General features: G+C 39.7%; 3 protein-coding genes and 1 long non-coding RNA gene across 4 annotated transcripts in view; 2 read left to right on the top strand and 2 right to left on the bottom strand.

Annotated features, from left to right (window-relative positions):
- LOC119420871 (replication protein A 70 kDa DNA-binding subunit) overlaps positions 1–22,794 on the top strand; it is a gene marked incomplete at its 5' end in the record, with an annotated part of 94,705 nt that overhangs the window by 10,690 nt on the left and 61,221 nt on the right.
- On the bottom strand, positions 2,017–20,267 carry smyd4 (SET and MYND domain containing 4). Its single transcript, XM_037687944.1, has 10 exons — positions 20,070–20,267; positions 19,669–19,813; positions 19,506–19,595; positions 16,660–17,608; positions 15,370–15,636; positions 14,852–15,030; positions 13,414–13,552; positions 13,209–13,325; positions 2,302–2,425; positions 2,017–2,134 (listed from the first exon to the last, which is right to left on the bottom strand). The coding sequence occupies exons 1-10, from the start codon at positions 20,201–20,203 to the stop codon at positions 2,017–2,019; spliced, it is 2,262 nt and encodes a 753-aa protein (XP_037543872.1). The 5' UTR covers positions 20,204–20,267.
- LOC119420533 lies at positions 6,369–7,898 on the bottom strand. The gene is made up of 3 exons (XR_005187307.1): positions 7,828–7,898; positions 6,791–6,949; positions 6,369–6,695 (listed from the first exon to the last, which is right to left on the bottom strand). It is a non-coding gene; the product is annotated as an uncharacterized LOC119420533 (long non-coding RNA).
- LOC119420743 (tripartite motif-containing protein 16) lies at positions 8,166–9,848 on the top strand. Its single transcript, XM_037688172.1, has one exon. It carries the CDS (start codon positions 8,172–8,174, stop codon positions 9,846–9,848), a length of 1,677 nt encoding a protein of 558 aa, XP_037544100.1. The 5' UTR covers positions 8,166–8,171.

The raw sequence follows: 22,794 nt of genomic DNA, 5'->3' as shown, positions 1-22,794 counted from the left end.
TATTGTACTGATCCATCAACATTTTCCCAAGGAGCTGTTAAAAACTAACAAAACAATCTAATAATAATGATCTTAGACATTAACATCCACTAGATTTACTTCTGCATTTATCTTTGGTAAAACGTGAGTTCAGACTCTTTATTCCTTTAAAAGGTATATTTTTTACTAACAAGACATACTATTTTTTTAAATATAAAATCTAAGCAAAACATTTTCAGAAACCACAAAATGGGAACAACTATGGCAGTTTTAGATGCTGAAGTCAAATTTACAAAGTAATCATTGGATGAACATCTACAACTTGTTGACCTTTAGAGTCTACCCAATTCAAGATGGACACTAAAATATTATAACTCAGTCCTTCTCAGGAAGATGATTTTAGTTTGAAACTTTGGCATAATAATGGTTTTAGTAGCTTTCAGTAGTAATAGTGGTTTTGAACCACTTTGGCCCCAGAAACCATCTAATCACCAGCAAACTGGTTGGTCCACTATGGGAGTGTGCTGTTTGTGGGACTGAGTTTGTTTGTGGCTCCTCGGACTGATGAAGTCCTTTGGATGAAGGATGAAACATCTCAACACACAAAAAAAACATCCAGATGACCTGACTGAACTTTGTTAGATTTTCTACCTGAATTATTGAGCATGAACTTTGATGTTTTGAACCACTTTGGCTATGGCTGCCTCAGAGGAGTGGACGGGGGAGAGGGCGGGCCCCAGAAACCATCTAATCACCAACAAACTGTTTGGTCCACTATGTGAGTGTGCTGCTTGTGAGACTCAGTTTGATGTGGCTCCTCGGACTGATGAAGTCCTTTGGATGAAAGATGAAACATCTCGACAAAAAAAGAAACAAGCCAATGAGCTGACTGAACTTTATTGGGTATAAAATAATGTTTACACTTTCAGTAAAGATTCAGTGACAGGGCAAAGTCCAGATTCATTAATCCTCTCGACATTCTTCTTACTGGGTTGATCCTAAATCAATTATAAATGTAAAAACTACTGACTTTCTCCTTGTGTGCCAGGATAGTTAGCAAACAGTTCTATTTTGTTCTTGACCTTAACTTTCAGGCACATCTGTCAGGTTGGCTGCCCTTCAAATACTCGTAATATCTCAAGACATCAAGCTGCGATCACATTTTTAGGTTTTTCCATCAGTTTTTCTCCTTTACTTAAAACGACCAAAACCTATAAAGTCCTTCCACTGATGTGACCTCTTCATTAAAGGGGGAAAAAAAAACGTCATTGTAAAGACTTTTCAGCTAAAGGTCATGGGGGACATGCGCTGTGGGTTCAAGAGTCAGCTTCATCTTGCTTTCCAGCCACTCGAGCATGAAATTGAATTAGTCAGCGGATAGCTGCTGCCATCTAAAGGTCAGTAAGAGGCATGTATGAATGAATGTATGAATCAGAATATTTGCAGATTATATAGATTTATTCATGGGATTATAGGATATTTTATTGACTTCTCAACAGTCCCAAAAAAAACAAAACAACAAAAAAAGTAAGACAAGTACTGTATACAATTACAATTATAAAAGAAAACATTTGACTTTTTTTCCCATCCACAGTACATGTAACCTGGAAGTCTCTGGTGCATAAATTGTCTTGCAGTGAGAGACTACAAGTCATGCACTGAAGCATGAAATTAAAGTTTCTGATGGATACAGTCTGACACACACACACACACACACACATTCTTGTAAACGAAATTTTGGGGGGCTTTGCATTGACTTCCATTCATTTTCTATTGCCTAACCCTGACCCTTACCCTAAACCTAACCCCCGATGAAACTTCTCCTTATCAGTGAATGATTTTGTTGTAAAATTGGTCCCTACAAGGTAACCTGAAACAAAAACACACACACATGCGCGCACACACACAATAATGTACAGTAACTATTTCTTGACACATAAAGCTCAGAAGCAGAAAGTTTTCATATCCAGTCATTTTATTTTAATACAAAAACTAGATCAGGATTTTAAACACGAGTTTATTTCTGTAAGTGTACCCTCACAGACATTCCTCCATGGCCTGCAGTTCTTGTAGTTCAGGGCAGTGTGGGCCACAGTGAAGGGAGAGGATTTGTCTGGCCTTAGGAATGACAGAAAGAGCTGCACCTCTGGCACCACTGGATCCGGAAGAGGAAGAAACACAAATATTTTTACACTTCATATTAATAAAAAAAAAAAAAAAAGACTATAACTTGTGTGATCAGTTATTATTGTACTTGCGATAAAATGGCTTATTCTATATCACATGTTCAAAATGCAGCATTTAACTTCACCGCTTACTTACGCATTAAAGTGGAGCTGAGCTAATTTGAAGAGCTGCTGTCCCAGTTCAATGCTGTCTTCTCCATACTGGAAGCCTGTAGCTACGACACTTTGTTCCAGATGGTCGGCTGCGTTTTTCCAGTCACCTGCAGAAACAATGAAAGAATGAAGCAGTAAGAGGACGGCCAACAACTACAAAAAATGAGAGAAAAGTCCTTTAAATACAAGTGCATGTAAAAAAAAAAATTATATTGTGAAAGAGTTTAATTTTTCTGCCAATTTCAGAAAGTGAAACATTTATTACATAGATTAATTTACACATAGAGTGAAATATCCCAAGCTTTAATTATTTGTAATTTTGATGATTATGGCTTACAATCAATGCAAAACCAAAAATTCAGTGAAAATTTAAATATTCCATAGCCAGCTTTTGGTACCTTGACAGTGTGGGCACTGGGCAGGAGCCATCTCTGACTTTGTGTAGGCTGGTCATAAACCTAAAAGAGGGATGGGGCCTACCTATTATAGCACATTATATAACATCAAGGCTAGATATAATTATTTCAGTGGGTAATATCACTTGTAAATAACCCCGATCTAACAGGAGGGGGCACTGGAACCAGTTTTAAAAAATGGGAGGAATCAGGAATTCATTGTGTTCTTGATCATTCGGATAAAAGAAATTTTAAATTATTTGAAACCCTAAAAATACAATACAATTGATCTAAAAATGATTTTTAATAATATTTCCAGGTTAGACATTATGCACACTCTAAAATGAATGTCCTCAGTCTTCCAGGTGACTTCAATTTACTCATAAAGACATTTGGACAGACTCCGTCTCTGTTTTAATCAACCCTTACAGCATCTCAGTGAGGACAAGTCATCACTCTTAAGAACCTCTTGGGCATCACTCTTGAAAACAACAATAGACCCCGAAGCACAAACCACGGGATGATGTTGTACTATTGTCTTCTAAGATATCAATATATAACCGATACAAGAATGCAATATAATGTCTTACATAAAGCTTATACTGCATATCTCCATATATGAACAACAAAGACACAACGGGACGCCTCCAAACTGTTCAAAGTGTAAAAAACTCAAAGGAACCACACGACTGCCTCTGGGAATATGAAAAGATGCAGCAGTTTTGGCAGGCAGTGCGTACAGTACAGAGGTCAGTGGAGTTATTGGACAGCAGCTAAAGCTGGATGCATTAATGTGTCCGTTGGACCCGATGCATTAAAAGGACACAAGGACATAATACATTTTATTTTCATGGGGGTGAGGAAGGCAATAATGACAAAATGGGTGGGCGATGAGCCCCCATCACTTCAATTATGGAATGGAACTATATCACCTCAGATAATATCACTTTGGAGAGTGTGAGGTTTTGTGTCAATGGACAATATCATCTGTTTAAAGCAAAGATCGATGTAATGCTGAAATGCCCGAACATAATAAATGATCCAGAAACTGGTGTTGTATAAGGACTTTTACTGTTGTCGCTGTCTGTTATATTATTATATTATGTTATACTGAATCTATACTCTTACAATGTTTGTACATGCTGGACTGTTGTATGTTTAAAATGTTCAATAAAAATCATGCAACCCCCCCCCAACATTTATTATTTATGAACCTTTATTTAAGCAGGCAAATCCCATTGAGATCACAGACCTCCTGCAAGAGAGGCCTGAAGGCAACCTAACATGCCTGTTTTTAGACTAGGGGTGTCAAACAAAAGGGGGCCAAAATTAAAACCTTTTTTTAAACTAAGGGTCAATTTCAGAATCTATAAAAACTCAAGTTAGATACCCAACATATTTTCATGGTTGCAGTTCCTCAGCAAGAGTTTGGTCTAATTTGATGTTCTCTGTTGCACTTTTGACATCATAATCAATGACTACTGAAAAAATTAAAGTGATAAAAGTATTTTACATTTAACATATCCGCTTGGGGGCCAGATAAGATGTCAGTGAGGGCCACATTTGGCACCCAGGCCTTGAGTTTGACACATATGTTTTAGACTGTGGGAGATGATGGTTTGGACTTGATTTGCAGCCAAAGAACTTGAGAACCTTGCTGTTGTTGAGACAGACATAAACTCCAACAGCTAAAGCTCTGAATAAAACTGGGTCAGGACAAAGATCCCAAACACAGCAGCAAATCTGCAACAGAATGTCTGGAAAAAAATAATAATAATCAAGGTTTGTAAGATAAGATAGAATGGTCCAGTCCTCCAGATACATATTCTAAATTAAGTTTTATTGGCATTTTACACCCTGATAGCTCATGTCCACTGTTGCCGGATGTCAAAACGACTTCAGAGCAGTTAAAACAGAAGTTCATATGAACCGTTTAGACTACATGCAAACCAACAAACCACAAGTAATGATAATGTAGACCACAATGCATGGCAAAAAAACTACTTGTCTGAAGATGTAAAAAAAAAGAAAAAGATGCTTGCAGCAAAAAGCCTGTTTTTTTTTTAGTCAAGTATAAAAAGTTACTAAACACATATTCAATCCACATGAACACGTCACAGAAGAATGGAGGCACAGAGTATCGATGACTTTACCATTTCTTTATACAAAAAAAAAAAAAAGACGACTTGAGTACAGGCAGCTTGCCATTACAATCAGTGGACAAGTGCAGATAGGGGATTTATGATGAAATGTGTTTAATATACATTTTATTTATTTTAATAATTTTTTCGTTTACTCTTAACACACCTAATTTAGGATTAGTAGCACAATACTATAGTGGATTGAAATGTTGCCCACAAATGATATTGTTTTACTTTAACGCATCATCTCTCTGATACCGATAACCACTAGACTGTGGGCAAGACAGAAATCATCCTGAAGACTGGAGCTCTTTAAAAGGTGAGCAAGTCTTCTGGTGGTTGAAGTGCAACAGGAGGCGTCACACCAGTACGCTGTAGTGAAGCTGCAGCCTGGGGTGTCAGGAATACTTGCATACTGTAGCTCCTCAGCACTCTAAGATGAAAATTAATTCAACCTTTTGTGCTGGAGACAGGTTCAAAGTCTTCCTGATGTAATTATGAATTTTATTTTCTTGTGACAGTTACAATGTTTTGTAGGTAAAATGAATTTTGATTTGTGGTAAAAAACATTATGAAATGTTTCTTGTAGTGCTGTATAAAACAGTAAATAATGTGGTGCAATAGTGCAATAAATAGCCCCCAGTGCAGAGTTCTCAAATGAGATTATCTAATTTTATTGAATTCAGCTTAAAAATGACAAAGAATAAAATGCCAGTTTTGTTAATATTACTTGAGAAATAGTTGTGGCAATTTTAGAAGAATAAAAAGATGCAAGTTTTCCCAATGCCCAAATCAGATCTTCCCAATTCCGGGGCTTCCATAAACAGTTTTGGGTCAAAAGATTGTCATGAAAGATGCTCAGAACATACAAAAAAGTAAAATTCCTACTTTCCTTTTAAGGAATCTTATATGTCTGATGCATGACTTTTGGTTGCTGGACTCAGAGCCAAATGAATGAACTCACCTGTCCCAGTGAGAGGGAACTGTAACATTTCCAACTTGTTTATCATTAAACAAAAGTTTAACCATTTACAGTTTCACATTAATTCTTTCATCTATTACTTACAGCTTGGGGTTAAGAAGCAAAAAATGCCAGTGATGAACATTCAAACATTTTATTAGCAAATTAAAAAGAAACACAATACCAAATATATGAAAACTTCATGGTAATCGTCCTGATGCATGCTCAGTAACCCAGGTAGATAAATCCAACAAGGTCAACCTTGTTAAGATTTAGTCAGATCTAGGTCTAGATTCAGATTTTAATCTAGTCAGGTCATTTGGACATTTTTTTTTTACCTTTCGGGTTTTTTTTAGTTTTTTTTACCATAAAGACTTCTTCAGTCTGAGAAAACTGAGCTTGCTTGCAGCTTCAGACTGAAGTAACGGTAGTATTTTGAATAAAAGACGTAACGTTTCAACAAAGAAGAATCTGCCCAGAGGACATGACTCAACCTTGCACAAAACAACAAACATGTTAAGAAGAGTTTAAAACAAATAGCTCAAAACTGGTGCTTGACTTCATTAGATCTGTATATAATAAGCTTTGCATGGAAATTAAACTTTACTGAGCAGCGATGTCATAAAGGCCTTAAAAACCCCATTGGGCTGACTTCAGTTGGGCCAGTGTCTCCTCATGCTGCTGTGGGCTACCTTCCTCAGACTGCTGAAGGAACTCCATCACCTCGTCATCCACCCTCCTCTGTGCACAGGTGTTGGATGTTTGTTGTGAATGCAGATGGCGTCTATCTCTCGTCTGGGTCCATCGTTGGGCTGGATGCTGTGCCTGAAGGTGCTGTGTGAAAGGCTGCTCGCTGCATCCACATCGTAATCGCACTCATCTTAACAGAAAATCAATAGGCTAACTTTAATTAATTTATCAACTTTAATGCTTTTGTTGTGACTACTATTATTATTGTTACTGCTACTAGCTTACTGGCTGTGATGTGCAACTCGCTGGGTTCTACTAGTTGTCCTTCTGCTGACAGAGCATCAGGTGATGGGGCCCTCAGCCCTCTGATACAAAGGACCAGGGACAGGGGAAGTTTTCAGTGGGTCCACAAAAATGTTCATGTCCATGATGAATCGACGTAGACTAAACAAAATAAAAAAAATAAAAAGCACACAAGGTTATCACACAATCACAGACAGCACTGTGACAGTCTCTCAACAATCAGACAGTGTACAGGTTCTACACACAAAAATCACTGGTCTTAAGACCAGTTTGGAAGTAGTTTAACATCATTTAAGGTTATTTTGAACGAAAATGTTCATCATGCAGTTCTGGCAGAGCTTTCAAAATTCAGTCAACGAGGACTTAAACCCCAAACGTGAGACACAGAACACTGTTAAAGGTCTCGTTTTAATGCAAACCGTTTATCTTTCTTTTAAAGCAGTTTTCTGTGACCACCTTATATTGTGACTGTAGGGGGCGCTGTTGCATTTTTACATCATACTTTGCAATAACTGATAAACGCTATTATATTCGGTGACCGTCTATATTTCTATAATAGTCATGATTTTAGTGGGCAGATGTTAATTTTTATTCTTTGGAGGAAGGAGAAAGTCAGCCTCCTTCCTCCAAAGAATAAAAAGTAAAATCTGATCACAAATATCATGACTATTGTGGAAATATCGCGGTCACAGAATATGATAGCGTTTATCAGGTATTGTGACCACAATGTAACTTATAGAAAAATATTAAATACTTGAGCCAAACTGTTTCTGCTGACTCTCTACTTCCTCTAAGGAAGAAAAAGTAACATCTGACCACTAATATCATGAGTATTATGAAAATATAAACGGTCAAAGAATATGGTGCACTAGTAACAATGACAACAACAGAGTTATATTGATCAACGTTTGACAAGTCATCCAATAAACACTAAAAAGCACTGCGCGTACGACTGACTAAATGTGAAATAAATAGTACAGAACTGATATTAACAATAAAAGTAACAAAGTTGCACCCACCACTGATGAGAGTAGCCGCCATCTTGGATTCTGAAGTCCGATATATTCGTGTTGTTCCGATTTTCCGACTCGGAATTTCGAGGATTCAAACACTTCCTGGTTCATCTTCAGCTCAGCAGGTTAAACGAACGTGTAGTCTACTCTGCACTAACACGACCAGCGCTGAAACCAGTTTCATTAACGAGGTAAAAACCCTCCGTGGATTCGGAAATGTTGCTTTTTTGTATTTTACAGTAGATTGCGCATGCCCAATGGCGCATGCGCAAATATAATGGCGCATGCGCAATTACAGGCCAGCCGTACTTTCCCGGAAGAAAACTCACGAGTTGACAGTTCAAGTTAAAATGGCGCAGAAAGGAGTTCAGCTTGGACAGAAACGCTGCTTTTGTTCAATCTGTCTGAATCTACCGAGGGAGCCCGTCACCATCTCCTGCGGACACAGCTACTGCACGAACTGTATTAAGAGCTTCTGGGATAAAGAAGACCAGAAAGGGATACACAGCTGCCCCCAGTGCAGGGAAACTTTTTTGAGTCCTGTCCTGGAAAAAAGCACCACATTAGCAGTTTTAACTGATCAGCTGAAGACAGCTGCTCTTGCTGATCACTGCTACGCTGGAGCTGAAGATGTAGCCTGTGATGTCTGCACTGGAAGAAAACTGAAAGCTGTCAAGTCCTGTTTATTCTGTCTGACCTCTTACTGTGAGAATCACCTTCAGCCTCATTATGATTCAGCTCCATTTAGGAAACACAAGCTGGTGGAGCCCTCCAAGAACGCCCAGAACAACATCTGCTCTCGTCACAACGAGGTGACTAAGATGTTCTGTCATACTGATCAGAAGAGTATCTGTTCTCGCTGCTCTGTGGATGAACATAAAAGCCATAAAGTGGTCTCAGCTGCAGCAGAGAGGACGGAGAGGCAGAGAGAGCTCGAGGTGAGGCGAGAAACGATCCAGCAGGAGATCCAGGACCGAGAGAAAGATGTGGAGCTGCTTCAACAGGAGGTGGAGGCCATCAATCAGTCTGCTGATAAAACGGTGGAGGACGGTGAGGAGATCTTCACTCAGCTGATCCGTCTCATCCAGAAAAGAAGCTCTGACGTGAAGCAGCAGATCAGAGCCCAGCAGGAAACTGAAGTGAGGCGAGTCAAAGAGGTTCAGGAGAAGCTGGAGCAGGAGATCACCGAGCTGAAGAGGGAGGATGCCGAGCTGAAGCAGCTCTCATACACAGAGGATCACAACCAGTTTCTCCACAACTGCTCCTCAGTGTCAGCACTCGGTGAGTCTCCACACTCATCCAGCATCAACATCCGTCCTCTGAGATACTTTGAGGACGTGACAGCAGCCGTGTTGGAGCTCAGGGACAAATTGCAGAATATGTTGAGAGACAGCTGGACAAACATCTCATCGACGGCCACGGATTTGAATATTTTACTGTCACAACAAGAGCCAAAGAGCAGAGCTGACTTTTTAAAATATGCATGCGAGATCACGCTGGATCCAAACACGGCACATACAAAGCTGCTGCTGTCAGAGGGGAACAGGAAAGTGTCATTTACTAAACAACCTCAGCTCTATTCTAGTCATCCAGACAGATTCACTGAGTGGAATCAGGTTCTGAGTAAAGAGAGTCTGACAGGGCGCTGCTACTGGGAGGTGGAGTGCAGCAGGAGGGTTTACATTGCAGTCACATACAGGAGTATCAGCAGAGCAGGGGGTGGAAATGACTGTGGATTTGGACGCAATAACAAATCTTGGGCGTTGTATTACTTCAAATATGGTTGTGACTTTTTGCACAACAACGTGTCTACCTCCATCTCAGGCCTCAAGTCCTCCAGAGTGGGAGTGTACCTGGATCACAGTGCAGGAATTCTGTCTTTCTACAGCATCTGTGATGCGATGACTCTCCTCCACAGAGTCCAGACCACGTTCACTCGGCCGCTTTACACTGGACTTCGGATTTACGGCGCCGAAAACACGGCTAAGTTCTGTAAACTCGTGGAGACAGAATTCACTGAAGGTTAAACCAGTAGTTCTCAAACTGGGGGTCAGCGAGTCGGTGCTTCGGGGTCCATAAAAAATGAAATTTGTTTGTTGTGTACAAGCATGTAGATGTTTACCAACCTGTTAAAATACACCAAAATGCAGGAAATTGCATCTGACTGCTGGTATTCAAAATTTTCTGGGGGAGACACCCCCTTCCCCCCGCCTCCGCTATTTGCGCTCCAGCATCATTTGATTTACAAATGAAGCCTGTTACTATGACGACTGCTGTTATGATTTTGTTCACTTTTATGTAATAATTTGAAGAAGTGGCGATCCATTTATCATGTTAATTAAGTGAGCAGGTACAGTTTTAAAGTGGTTTTTGATGCTGTTAATTTTCTCAAAACTAATTTTTGGAAGTTGAAATTAAAAATGTGTTAATTAAGTGTGTCTTGAATGAAAAATAACCCATGTTTAAAAATATAAAAATCGTATTAACACTATTAAAGAACAGGTCTTAAGTATTTATGTTACACAAATATTTCCATTGAATTAAAGAGACAAATTGAAGAAAATTATTTAATAAACATGAGGGTTATGAGGGGGTCCCTGGAAGTTTTTCTCCCCTGTAAGGGGTCCCTGAACCCAAAAAGTTTGAGAACCCCATGGACTTGATGTGATGCCACGTACTGTTTTATTGTTTTTATGAAGATATTTCTCAATAAAGCTGTTAGGCTGGTTTAAAATTTAGCTTTGTTAGTGAGTTGTAACGTTGAAATAAAAACATAAACCTTTTCTTCATTTTCCTGTTTGGTCATTAAGTATGCACAGGCATGTCTGATTGCCAATATTTCTTTCCACCCAAAAGTGACTAGTTTAAAATAGGTTCACCAATCAATGAGTTTATCTCTACTATTAATTGACAGCTTGTCAAAAAATTTAAATCTTTCCCTTCTGTTATTAGCGTTCAAAGCTCACAGAAAATAAATCGTAGTTGTGGAATTTATTGTTTAGTATTTTTTGAAAACGGTTCAAATAAATGAGATTACTGCTGATTTGTTTTTCTCCCTGGAGCTATTTCTCCATAATGAGGAACAATGAAAAGATTTTATTCAGGTATTCTGTATAAAATTGAGAAGTGCGTTGCCACAAAAGATGGACATGAACATTTCAAGTATACCAGGTTATCGGTATGTTATCAATAATCACTGATGGGTTTCCAGAAAAAAAAAATTTGACAAACTAATTCTTGCCATGCTCTCTTGATGTCTTTAGTCGTCCAGCTCCTCATCTCACCTGTTTGAACTCCAGCCTTCAGTGTATATACAGTACTCCTGGTTTTTCTCAGTTTCTTCTCAGAGCCTTGGTTGTCCACGTGCGTTTCGTTGTTACTTCTTGTTTGCTTTGGTCAAGTTATTAAACTTTTGTTTGTTCCTGCTTTTGCTTACAACCCACCATTCATGATGGCAGAAAACAACCAAACAGTGTCTTCTTTAGCTTCTCATCATCCATCGCTGCTATTCTGTCCAAGGACTGACCTGACATGGACTTAGCAAACTACACAGTTTAAAAAGCAACGTCTTTGGGTCTACAAACTATGGATAAAGGCTATTTGCATATATCATCTTCTGGTTGTTCCAAAGTCGGGGTGTGGGGGCAGAAGCTTTGGCAGGGAGACCCAGACATATCTTTCCACAGCCAGCACTTCTGGGAGGATTCCAAGGTGTTCCCAGGCCAACCGAGAGACATAGTCTCTCCAGCGTGAAATATAGTTTTATCAGATAATATATTAACTCAATGAAATGTCTAGATATATGTATCCCATTTTGATATTTAGAATGATATTGTGTTAAAAACATGATCTGATTCCGTTTCCGGTAGAAAATGTAGTTTCAGCTACATGCCTACAACTCCCAACACCCACCCATTATAGAACACAAGATGGCTAGATATTATTGGTTGAGAACTGGGTCACATGATAGAGTAGGAATTCCCATTCGTCGATGTTGGTGACGACTCCAAGAGGTGTGGCCGAGCTCTGAAGAAGATGGATTGTCTGTTTACGTTCGGGGCCATTTGTTCGTGACCGCATGGTTGAGTTGCAATGACCCAGGGCTGGTGATTTTGTACTTTACAGGTAAAATAAACCTTCTAAAATGGAAGACAATTGCTCCTCCTCTCCTTTCTTCAGAACAGAGAACATTCTTTCAAGCATGTCCTGGGTCTTCCCTGGGGTCTCTTCCCAGTCAGACATGCCCAAACCACTTCAACTGGCTCCTCTCGATGTGGAGGAGCAGCGGTTCTACTCAGAGTCTCTCCTGGATAACTGAACTTCTCACCCTGTCTCTAAGGGAGAGTTCAGCTACCCTGTGGAGGAAACTCATTTCAACTTCCTGTATCCACGATCTCATTCTTTCGGTCACTACCCAGAGTTCATGACCATAGATGAGGGTAGGAATGTAGACCGACCGGTAAACAGAGCTTTGCCTTACAGCTCAGCTCCCTCTTCACCCCACCTTTAAATATTCAAAACCTGACAACAGTTTTTTCTGACCATGACAAAAAGTTTGAACATTATTAGAATTCTTATTGAGGACCCTCTGTCTCAGCATCAGCCTGACTCCTGCACCGCACCTCATTATCTGAGCTGCTCTCAAGCTCCAGCTGCACTACAGTACTACCTGCCCAGGACTCCGATTTTTTTTTTTTTCTTTGCTTGTTTTACTGATAAAAAGAGTGTTGCAACAATATTTTGTGAACTTCACTTATTTACAAAAATCAAGCTTAATCTTTTACTTGACACCATTAATGAAAATGGAAATCCTTAAAAACATTTTTTTATATAAAATACGTAGGGATGAATATTATTGGATTTTTGGCCGATATGCTAAAACTTATATGGCCGATAACCGATACCAATATTTTTTTCCCTAGATCTACTTACAGAGACTACATTCGTTCAACCTTTATTTAGACAGGTAAATCCCATTGAGCCTCGAGGACTCATTTACAAGAGAGACCTGATTTCAACAAAGAATGATGACAGTTTTCTCTGCTGTGGAATTAAAATACTACATTATTGTGCATGGTCTTTGTCAGTTTGGCCTGATACCAAATGCAGATGCAAAAAAGGGGGCTGAAAATGATGTAACACTATACAGTGCCTTTTATATCGGTGAGTTATTTTGATGGAACGGCCGACGTCTGATATTTAACTTTATCACTAATATTGGCCGATAGCATGGCGATAATATTGTGCATCCCTGATATAAATTTGAAATTTGTAGAAAATCTTGCTTAAATACAAGTGGAACGCAAACATACTCACTTTTATTACAACAAGAACCTAAACAGATGGTTCCACCTTCTGAAAATGAATGAACTTCTAAGTTTGCTCACCCATAGAAGCAAACGCTCTGGCTGTGGCATCAGCCAGCTCTCCATGCAGCGGGTGTGTCTCTCCAAGGATCAGTCCAGACTGTCTCTTTATCTGCTTCAACAGTCGTACAGCCTCGTCTGGTTTTAGTAGGAGCAGAAAAGTAACACAAGATTCATAACAATATTCTTGTGCTGCATTAGTAATCTGGATGCAGTTTGTAATCACCTGGCATTTCTGTCTCCATGAGCTCTACCGCCCTCTTCAGAGCAGCCCTGACCTCCTGCAGCTTGTGGCTCACTTCTGCTGAAGACATGCGATGACCACAGGTTGGCAGCATACATCTAAAATCACCTTCACAGATTTTCTGGAAAAATCAGATAAAATGTATCAAATGATTTGCACATCTCAACAGCAGGAAGGAAAATTAAGTAAGCAATATGCTGATGGCGGCACTGAGGGATTTGGATTGAAACTATCTGTTTAGTTTTCAAGATGAGGGTTTTCTGGAACTGGGAATGCAAGTGAACCTTAATGGTTTGGGTGTAAAATGTTCAAGTGGGTAGGAGTTACACTGCATATAAGAATTGAGGTAAGTGTTTTTTTTCTGTCCTATGCAGCACAGTGACAAATCCTGGAGAGAACAATTTTATCCACAACCAGGTGCAATGGCGGAGCCAGGTGGTGGCCACTATAGATTAATCTTCAGCCACCCCCAATCAATTCAGGAAACTATACTTTGAAGCATTATAGAAACTAGAAAGCATGGTTTCTCAAATGATTGGGATGGCTGGTGTGTTTATTTATATATATATTTAGTGGCAACCATTTTGGATTTTGACGTGGCAACCCATTTTCCCAGAGGAAATTTGCTTACGCATTAGGGATTGAATAGACTAGTCGACTCTAAGACATCTTGTGAGTTTTCAAATTTTACATCGACTAGTCTGCCAGTGACTGTGGCATGTGTCACGTGATCAGCGCCGGCCGCTGGATACAAAACGGATTCTTCCAAGCAGATGGAAAACGAGGAGCAGGCAAAGTCTTCCCAAACTGGTAGAAATTCCTCAACAGTGTGGAAGTATTTCACTAAAAATTATGTTATTTTTAGTTTTATTTTATTTAATCTATGGTGGGATCCCACCTCCACCCACCTCCTGTTTTTAGTTTAATTTTATTTAATCCACTAAATAACATAAAAACAGGGGTGCGCTCCACCGGAGAATCCACCACTGCGCACCACCGCCGGTGTGCACCATGCACCACCACCAGAGGAGAATTCACCACCGCCACCACCTGTGGTGGTTTATTTTATTTAGTGGATTAAATAAAATAAAACTAACTTTTGCAGCTTAATAATAGTTTTAGTTTTCCTGTTATTTATTTGCAGTATGATAAATGGTAGGAGCATAAATATATACTCCCGATGTTTTGTTCTTTTTTTTTTGGTAAATATCGACGTTTTTTTGCTATTTTTTTTAGCGTCGAGCTCCTATGACATCATCAACTAGTCGACATCAACTCAACTATTATCATGTTAACGTTGACTTTAAAATATATGTCGTCGTTCAACCCCTATTATGCATAGATGTAGCCGTATTTCCAGTTCCCCTTTTTGCTCCGTGATGTGGGACAATAAATCTACTGAATTAGACTGATAACACACCTTGAGAGCTTCTTTGCACTTTAAACACAACAATCCAGACTCATTCCTGCTGCCTCTGGCACCGTCCTGCTGCTGCCGGCCCTCCTGCACGCTGCAGGCCTCACACTGACACAGGAAGTAGTACTGTTCCTGCAGAAGGCGCTGGCGCTCGCTGGTCACCATCCTACTGCTGTGAGGACCTGAGAAAAAGATGCCCTTTATAGAAGTAGCTACGGTCAAGTGGTTTTTGGCACAGAAATATGCATCAATATTTAGATGGATACACAGAGGAAAAACAATATTGAACACTGTTTTATCCAGAGTAGTAACTTTGTTATGAACAAGATAATGTTTGAACAAATGAAAGTTTGAGTTTGTGTTAAAGTAACAAATAAGATCTACTCATAGAACTGAGTACATTAAACTGTGATATATTGAAATTATTGCTCGCATGGCAGAAAACTGTTGTGTTCTTTCATGGGTACAGATTATAATTTGCCCCCAAATTTGCATCACAAATACCTCGTTTCATATCTCACCATAGCAGTGTAGGATCTCCTGCCCAGGATTAATAGCTCTCGCTGCTCTGACCGTCACGGTGACTTCACAAGCCTCGTGTTTATCCTCACAAAGACCATCACTGATGTCTGCAGATTTATGTGAACCACAGGTATCAGCAGCAGTTCCGGTGCTGAACACCAGGCTGGTATTAGGACAGCAGGAGTGATTGAGAAGGCTTAGAGCTGGAAACATTGCTGTGGCAAGACGGACCTCCTGCTGGGACTGCACTCTGGCGTTTTCTGCTCCTGTTGAGATGAAAAAAATAAAATACCTATTTTTTTCTCTTCATCAGATTCATACCCGAGGTTGCAATTTGTAAAAACGATTAGGCCTGTCACAATAATAAATTTTGCTGGGCGATTAATTGTCTCAGAAATTATTGCGATAAACGATAATATTGTTTGAAATTTGACAATATTACTAATTGTCATATTGAAGAAGAAATTTTGCTTAATTTTTGTATGTAGTGCCTTTTTCTATTCTAATCCGTTCTAATTCTTCAAAAAATGAAGAACATTATAGACAACCCTCAGCATCCTCTTCATCACTGTCATACAACAACAGAGTGTTTTCAGTCAGAGGCTTCTTTCGATCCGCTGTAGGACAGACCGCTACAAGAGATCCTTCCTGCCCACAGCCATCAGCATCTATAACAACTCTTTAATGAAACTAGGATGATGAGTTACAACAACATTTAATTTCCATCTGGGATTAATAAAATATTTTTGAATTGAATATGATTATTTGACCACTGGATGGCAGTATAAAACCGTTTGAACCGAAGGATGGATAGTGAGGGAGCGAGCAGCGTGTCTCTTTAAGAAAAATGGGAGGGAGGCCCCTTGACGTGACACGGGCCATGAATTTTGGAGCTTCGACAAGACAGAGATTTTTTCCCGAGGTCGGCCTGTTAGCTTAGCTCGTAGCTTAGCTTCTCTGCTTAGCTGCATTTAACCATCCAAAAATCTGATTTTGGATGGTTAACACAGATTTTAAAGAGAAAAGAGAAAGGGAGGGGTCAGTGAAGAACACCAGAGGTTGAGTTTTTTCATCCAGTGTCTTCAGTAGAAAAAGAGAGACATGAAGAAATGATAAAGCCGATAAATGAAAATGAGGTTGATATCCATTTATCATGAGATTAATTGATTTATTGTTTATTGCGACAGGCCTAAAAATGGTTACCAATTATATTGTGAAAATGGTAATATTTGTGCTTCAAACTGAAATTTTGTTACTGCTTTTGTGATGGACACATCTGTATGAGTCACCTGTATCTTGCAGCGTGATGATAGCCTGAGCGTTGCATCTCAGCTGCAGCATGTGCCTCAGACTTGCGCTTCCCACCACCCAGAGCTCTGAGCTCCACTCTGCATCGCCTCCCTCCACGTTTGGTCTGTCAGGTAATGAGGATCCAGGAAGAGAAACCCCCTTGCTGAGCCTCAGGTAGAGTGTTGCTATGGTAACAGCACACAGGAAGCGCAGAGCAGCGCTTTGGTTGTTTGTGTGGTGCAGCAAGTGAAACACGGAGAGGTAAGGGTCACCTTTGGAAGGATCGATTTGATATGAGCAACGTGGAGCTGAATCCCTGCACGGCTCCAACTTCTTGTGCTCGTCCCTGATTGGCTGACGTGCTGTTTGGATGTTTTCTAACCCAGCCTTTAGTGTCACCCTCAGGGCGAGCTGGGCCATCACACCCATCACCATCAGATCTGCTCCAAGTGGACACTCCCAGCGGTGATGCTCTCCCCAGGCTGCTCGCTGACAGGCAGCTGAACAGTATCGGCTGTAGCTGCACCCCTCGCATGGCACGGGGCACAGAGTTTCAGCTAAACACCGGTGACAGCACCTGTGCTCTGTTCCAAACATCATTTCTCCTCCTCTTTTCCCTTGAACCTCCTCCATTCCTGGTATTAGGACGCAGCTGTACGGCCTTTCGGTAAGAATCGCCTCCCCAGCTGCTATCCTCTTTTGAGCTACCAGGTGTCGCCCTTTGTCCAAACTGTAGACGACAGAAACTCCGGGACAAATACCACATCTGAGAGCTCCAACAACATGAGAACTTCTACTACTCTTCGAGGAACAACGCTGATCAGCTTTTCCTGTCTTTTCACGTCCAGCAAGATAACTCAGACACAGAGTGCGACGATCCTGTAGTTTTTGTGAAAGATGAGATGGATAGCCACTCTTTAAGGCTTTATCGATGTCATCAAGGCACTCCTAAGGAAAACAGAACAAATGGGAGTATGAGAAGCTGTAAAATCTAGGAAGTAAAACACAAATATTAAACCTACTATATGTAGGTCTGTTGCAAACGCTTCAATAGTTTCAGCATAAATCTATTCAGAATCAGTGTGTCTACATACGCTGGGAGTTCTGGATTCAAAAGTCTTATTGTGTGATATTTTTAGAGTGGAATTCAAAGCGCAGACAGAGCATGAAGGATTTTTAGTTTAGAAACAAAAGAACTGCATCTATGCTATTTGCAGATTTAGCAGGTCAGCTGGCATGTTCAGAACATGACCAACATGTCTCATGATTTTCTGCAACCACAAGTGAAATGACTTGGATAATCAATCAACCTTTATTTATACAGGTAAATCCCATTGAGCCTCGAGGACTCATTTACAAGAGAGACCTGATAAAAAATGTACTCATTCAAATCTACTTGCAGAAAAGAAATACATAAGTAAGAAAAAAAAATGCAAAACCAAAAGACTAATGCATGGGAGTCAGTGAAAACTATTTGGATAATCCAGGGAATTTGCAATTTCTCCCACGTAGAAATCATGGAGGGGTTTGAAAATTTCATTTTAGGTGCATGTCCACTGTGAGAGACAATCTAAAAAAAAAATCTGGAAATCACAATGTATGATTTTTTTAATAATGTATTTGTGTGTTACTGCTGCAAATAAGTATTTGAACACCTGTGAAAATCAATGTTAATATTTGGTACAGTAGCCTTTGATTGCAATGACAGAGGTCAAACGTTTCCTGTAGTTTTTCAGCAGGTGTGCACACACTGCAGCAGAGATTATGACTCATTCCTCCTCACAGATCTTCTCTAGATCAGCCAGGTTTCTGGGCTGTCGCTGAGAAACACGAAGTTTGAGCTCCTCCAAAGATTTTCTACAGGGTTTATGTCTGGAGTCTGGCTAGGCCACTCCAGAACCTTGATATGCTTCTTACGGAGCCACTCCTTGGTTCTCCTGGCTGTGTGCTTCGGGTCATTGTCACGACCCATCTTCAATGCTCTAACTGAGGGAAGGAGGTTGTTCCCCAAAATCTGGCAATACATGGCCCCGGTCATCCTCGCCTTAATACAGTGCAGTCTTACTGATTGTGTGGGGTGGACAGGTGTCTTTATGTAGCTAACGACCTCAAACAGGTGCTTCTAATTTAGAATAATAAGTGAAGTGGAGGTGGAGTTTTTAGAGGCGGACTAACAGGTCTTTGAGGGCCAGAACTGTTGCTGATTGACAGGTGTTCAAATACTTATTTGCAGCAGTGACACACAAATAAATTATTTAAAAATCATACATTGTGATTTCCGGATTTTATTTTATTTTTTTAGATTATGTCTCTCACAATGGACATGCACCTAAGATGAAATTTTCAAACCCCTCCATGATTTCTAAGTGGGAGAACTTGCAAAGTTGCAGGGTGTTCAAATACGTATTTTCCTCACTGCATGTAAAACTATATACAGTAGTCCTCACTTAGCACAGGGGTTACGTTCCAGACAACCCCGCGATGGGTGAAAATCCACGAAGTAGGGATGTTATATTTATTTTAGTATTTATATACATCCCTATATATATATATATCACCCTTCTTGATATAACGAGCGTTGCACTGCGTAAGAGCTTGAGACGGCATGCGGCAGGGTTCTATAGCTCTGGTTGGTCGCCTTCCATCAATTAGCCCATCGTGTGTCATGTATAATCTTGCGTTGAAAACCCACAAAACGGTGAGTCCATGAAAGTCGAAACGCAAAGTATCGAGGGACTACTGGACTTCTATACAACAACTGTTTTATATGACTAAGTGGAAACAGATATTGGGAAACCTAGAAGTGGAGCCGCACACGATCAGGTTTGAAGGTTTGTCGTCTCACCTGGAACAGCTGCAGATGGAAGAGAGCAGCAGAGCGGTTGGAATAGCACAGAGACAGCTGATCTGAAGTGTCCGGGGCAAAACATATCCCCTGTATGAGGACAAGAGAGGTAAACTTGAGGTGTGAGGGATTGGTCATGTGACTTACATTGTTTGATGTTCACCTGTGAATAGTGCAGAGCTGCTGCTTTGTAGTCTGTGGCCTTGAAGCTGGAGTTGCCCTTCTCCCTGCAGCTGGCTGCTTCCTCTCTGCCCTTCTTCACTGAATGTCCTGCAGACGCTGACTGCAACCATTCCACATCATGTGGGCTGAAAAACAGAGAGACCTACTAAACTTTGGGATGACTTCCGCCTTGAAGAAAAAACTTCCACTTAGCATGAAACTGTGGTTTAACAAAACGTTACAAACTAATTAATCTTGTTCCAACACAAAGTTGATGCAATTCAAATATCTCGTCTTACAAAGACGTTTACTCCTGTGAGTAAATAAACTGACAGTTTCATTCATTCCTGGTCCAAATGTTTCTAATCAATACATGACACTGTAACAGATGAGCTATATTACTTTGTCAGACTTAAAGCACATTTAAAAACGTCATCAATTTCAAGCAGTGAGGTGAATTTCTTCTTTAGCTCAGGATCGAGTTCTTCCCATTTCTGTGCAACGTGATTTTGCCACCGCATGCACGGAAGATCCATAACGCTGAACCACTGCTCTTCAACCCTGAAGCTTTCTTGGGACAGTTTTTCGTGGCAGAATGCAGCAGCCATTGAATTACCGCTATTAGGCCGTTTCCGGGAAACATTTCAAAATAAAACATACAATCGCCCCTGCATTTTAAATGTTGCCAAAGGCTTACATGATGTCGCTCTTTCAAATACTGTATGAAAAACGTTTCAGCACAAAAAAAAAAAAAAAAGAAACTGTCCAGATGACCTGACTGAAAAATGTTGGATTTTATACCTGGATTATTGAGCATGGACTTTGTTGTTTTCAACCAGTTTGACAAGACTGTCAACAAGGAAGAGGGCCGGTGTCAACAGTTATACAACTGACTTATGGACTTACATGTCTGCGTTTATGCATGTTATTAAATAAATGAACGTTTTATTATGTCGATCTTTCATGCGGGCGCCCCCTCTGGTGGGGAACAGATTATTTCGGGGATACTAAATGTGGCACGACACCTGGATTATTGAGCATGGACTTTGTTGTATGAAAATACACAAATGTATTGGTTTTGGTGGTTAAAAAGTAGTGATGTCAAAAAAAAAGTTAAACTGTTGTGAAGTCTTCACTCTGACAAAAACACCTAAATGTTTTGTTGTTAGGAAAGTAAACTTTATCTATTTTCATATTTACCTGCACTTTAGGGTAACTTTTAATATATTTCCTGATTTGTATCGTGATGCTTTTCAGTTAAAACAAACAATGGAAAAAAAGAATTGTAAAACCAATTACCTAACAGTTCAGTTAGTGAAAATCTAGAAAACTTTGTATGTGAGTAATACATTATGGATTGTTTTGGCATTTATGAATTTGGTATTTAAAAATCTGCAACAAACGATTTGAATGCGCCCCCCCCCACACACACACACACACACAAAAAAAAGTAGGAAGTTTAAAAAAGTTATTTCTTTCTGATTTTGTCAGCTTGAAATCAGAAGTGCTCTGCTTGTCTCTGAATCGTTGAGGAATAGTTAATACTAGTTTATAATCCTCAATAAAGTCATTCTGCCTTCTTCTAATACAGTATTTTAATTTCAATCTCCCCAGTTGCGTCAACAAACTGACTCTTTTATTTTGAAGTTGTACATGTTTTGTTTCCGGTCTTTTTCCTCTTTCGGACAAGTATCGCTCTCGTCACATTTCTCGCGAGACTTACCTTTCAGTCCATTTAACTCCTGTTACTCAACAAAAGCGGCTGAAGTTTGCGTGTTTGGAAATATGCCTCCTGTGCTGACACAAGGGGCGGTTGAAGTAAGTTTTAAAACGATTCAGACAGAACTTTTAAATTGACAAAGTGTTTCGATGCTACTATTAGCGATGTAGCGCTGTTTACAAGGAACCGTTAGCTGCATGAGCTAATGTTGTTGCAGCTGCAGCACCAGTCATTGCGTCTCTTGATTATTTGTTTACTAAAAAAGAACAGCTTAAAATAAATTACGCCTAATTATTGTTTACGTAACTTTAGCGAATCTAAGCATTAGCATTATATTCATGTGAATGGTATAGGATAATGAAGCCAGGCTCTATCATTTTGGGTTCTGTAGCTTGCGATAAGGCACTAACAAGTCCACGCGTTCTTGTTTTCCAGGCCCTGTTCAAAGGCTCACACATAAACAATTCTGTTTTGCAGCTTCTGGTAAGTGAATCTTGAGTGAACTGTTTTTTTTATTTTTTACAAAAGAGGTTTAGTTATCTGACATAGCACAATGTGTGTTTTCATGTTGATATTGATGCTCATTATTGATATTGATATACAAGCAGTGGTATACAAGCAATCCAATGATATTGAACAACAATAATATATTAAATGTGAGCTATGAAACCAGTTGTTTTTGTAAAACTTGAAATCTTGGAAGGAAATATCAACAAATATTCTTAAAATCTTTATTGATTTTATGTTGCAGTATCCTGATGCATGCTCAATAATCCAGGTAGAAAAATCTAAAAAAGTTAAGTCTGGTCTTCTGGATGGGTTCAACCAAAAAAAAAAAAAGATACGTTTCGTCTTACATCCAAAAGACTTCTTCAGTCTGAGGAGCTGTGTTCAGCTCAGTCTTATAAATAGCACCTTCTCATAGTGGATCATTCACTTGACCTAGGACATATGTGTCAAACTCGAGGCCCAGGGACCAAATGTGGCCCTCCTTAACATCTTATCTGGTCCCCAAGATGTTATTTTAAATATAAAATACCTTTATCGCTTAAATTTTTTTCAGTAATCTTTGATTATGATGTCAAAAATGCAACAGAAAACGACTAATGAGACCAATCAAACTCTTGTTGAGGAACCTGCAACCAAGAAAAGATGTTTGGTATCTAACTTGAGTTAATGTTGATTCTGAAGCCGGCTCATTGAAAAAGGTTTTAATTTTGGCCCCCTTTTGTAAGTGGATTTGACACTTCTGAAGAAGGACCATCAGCCTAACAATGGATCGTTGGCACCCTGATGGCTGCTTGCAGGGGGCTGAGTGATACTAACAAAAACAACACTAGCTATGTTTACATGCGCAGAATTCTTTGACCGGATTGAAATGTGTTCTGTTTGAATAATTCAAATGTA

Source organism: Nematolebias whitei, chromosome 14 (assembly GCF_014905685.2).
Source record: "Nematolebias whitei isolate Nwh7 chromosome 14, NemWhi1, whole genome shotgun sequence".
In the NCBI taxonomy this organism is placed as follows: Eukaryota; Metazoa; Chordata; class Actinopteri; order Cyprinodontiformes; family Rivulidae; genus Nematolebias; species Nematolebias whitei.
This window is presented reverse-complemented; position numbering and strand designations above follow the sequence as displayed.

Bases quoted from the DNA above. Each gene is read 5' to 3' on its own strand.
- LOC119420743 (XM_037688172.1), top strand. From the start codon at position 8,172: ATGGCGCAGAAAGGAGTTCAGCTTGGACAGAAACGCTGCTTTTGTTCA.
- smyd4 (XM_037687944.1), bottom strand. From the start codon at position 20,203: ATGGATCTTCCGTGCATGCGGTGGCAAAATCACGTTGCACAGAAATGG. The intron at 13,553-14,851 runs GTGTGTTATCAG...TGATTTTTCCAG, and splicing joins AGTGCAAAGAAGCTCTCAAG to AAAATCTGTGAAGGTGATTT. The intron at 2,135-2,301 runs GTAAGTAAGCGG...TTCCGGATCCAG, and splicing joins GCTCAGCTCCACTTTAATGC to TGGTGCCAGAGGTGCAGCTC.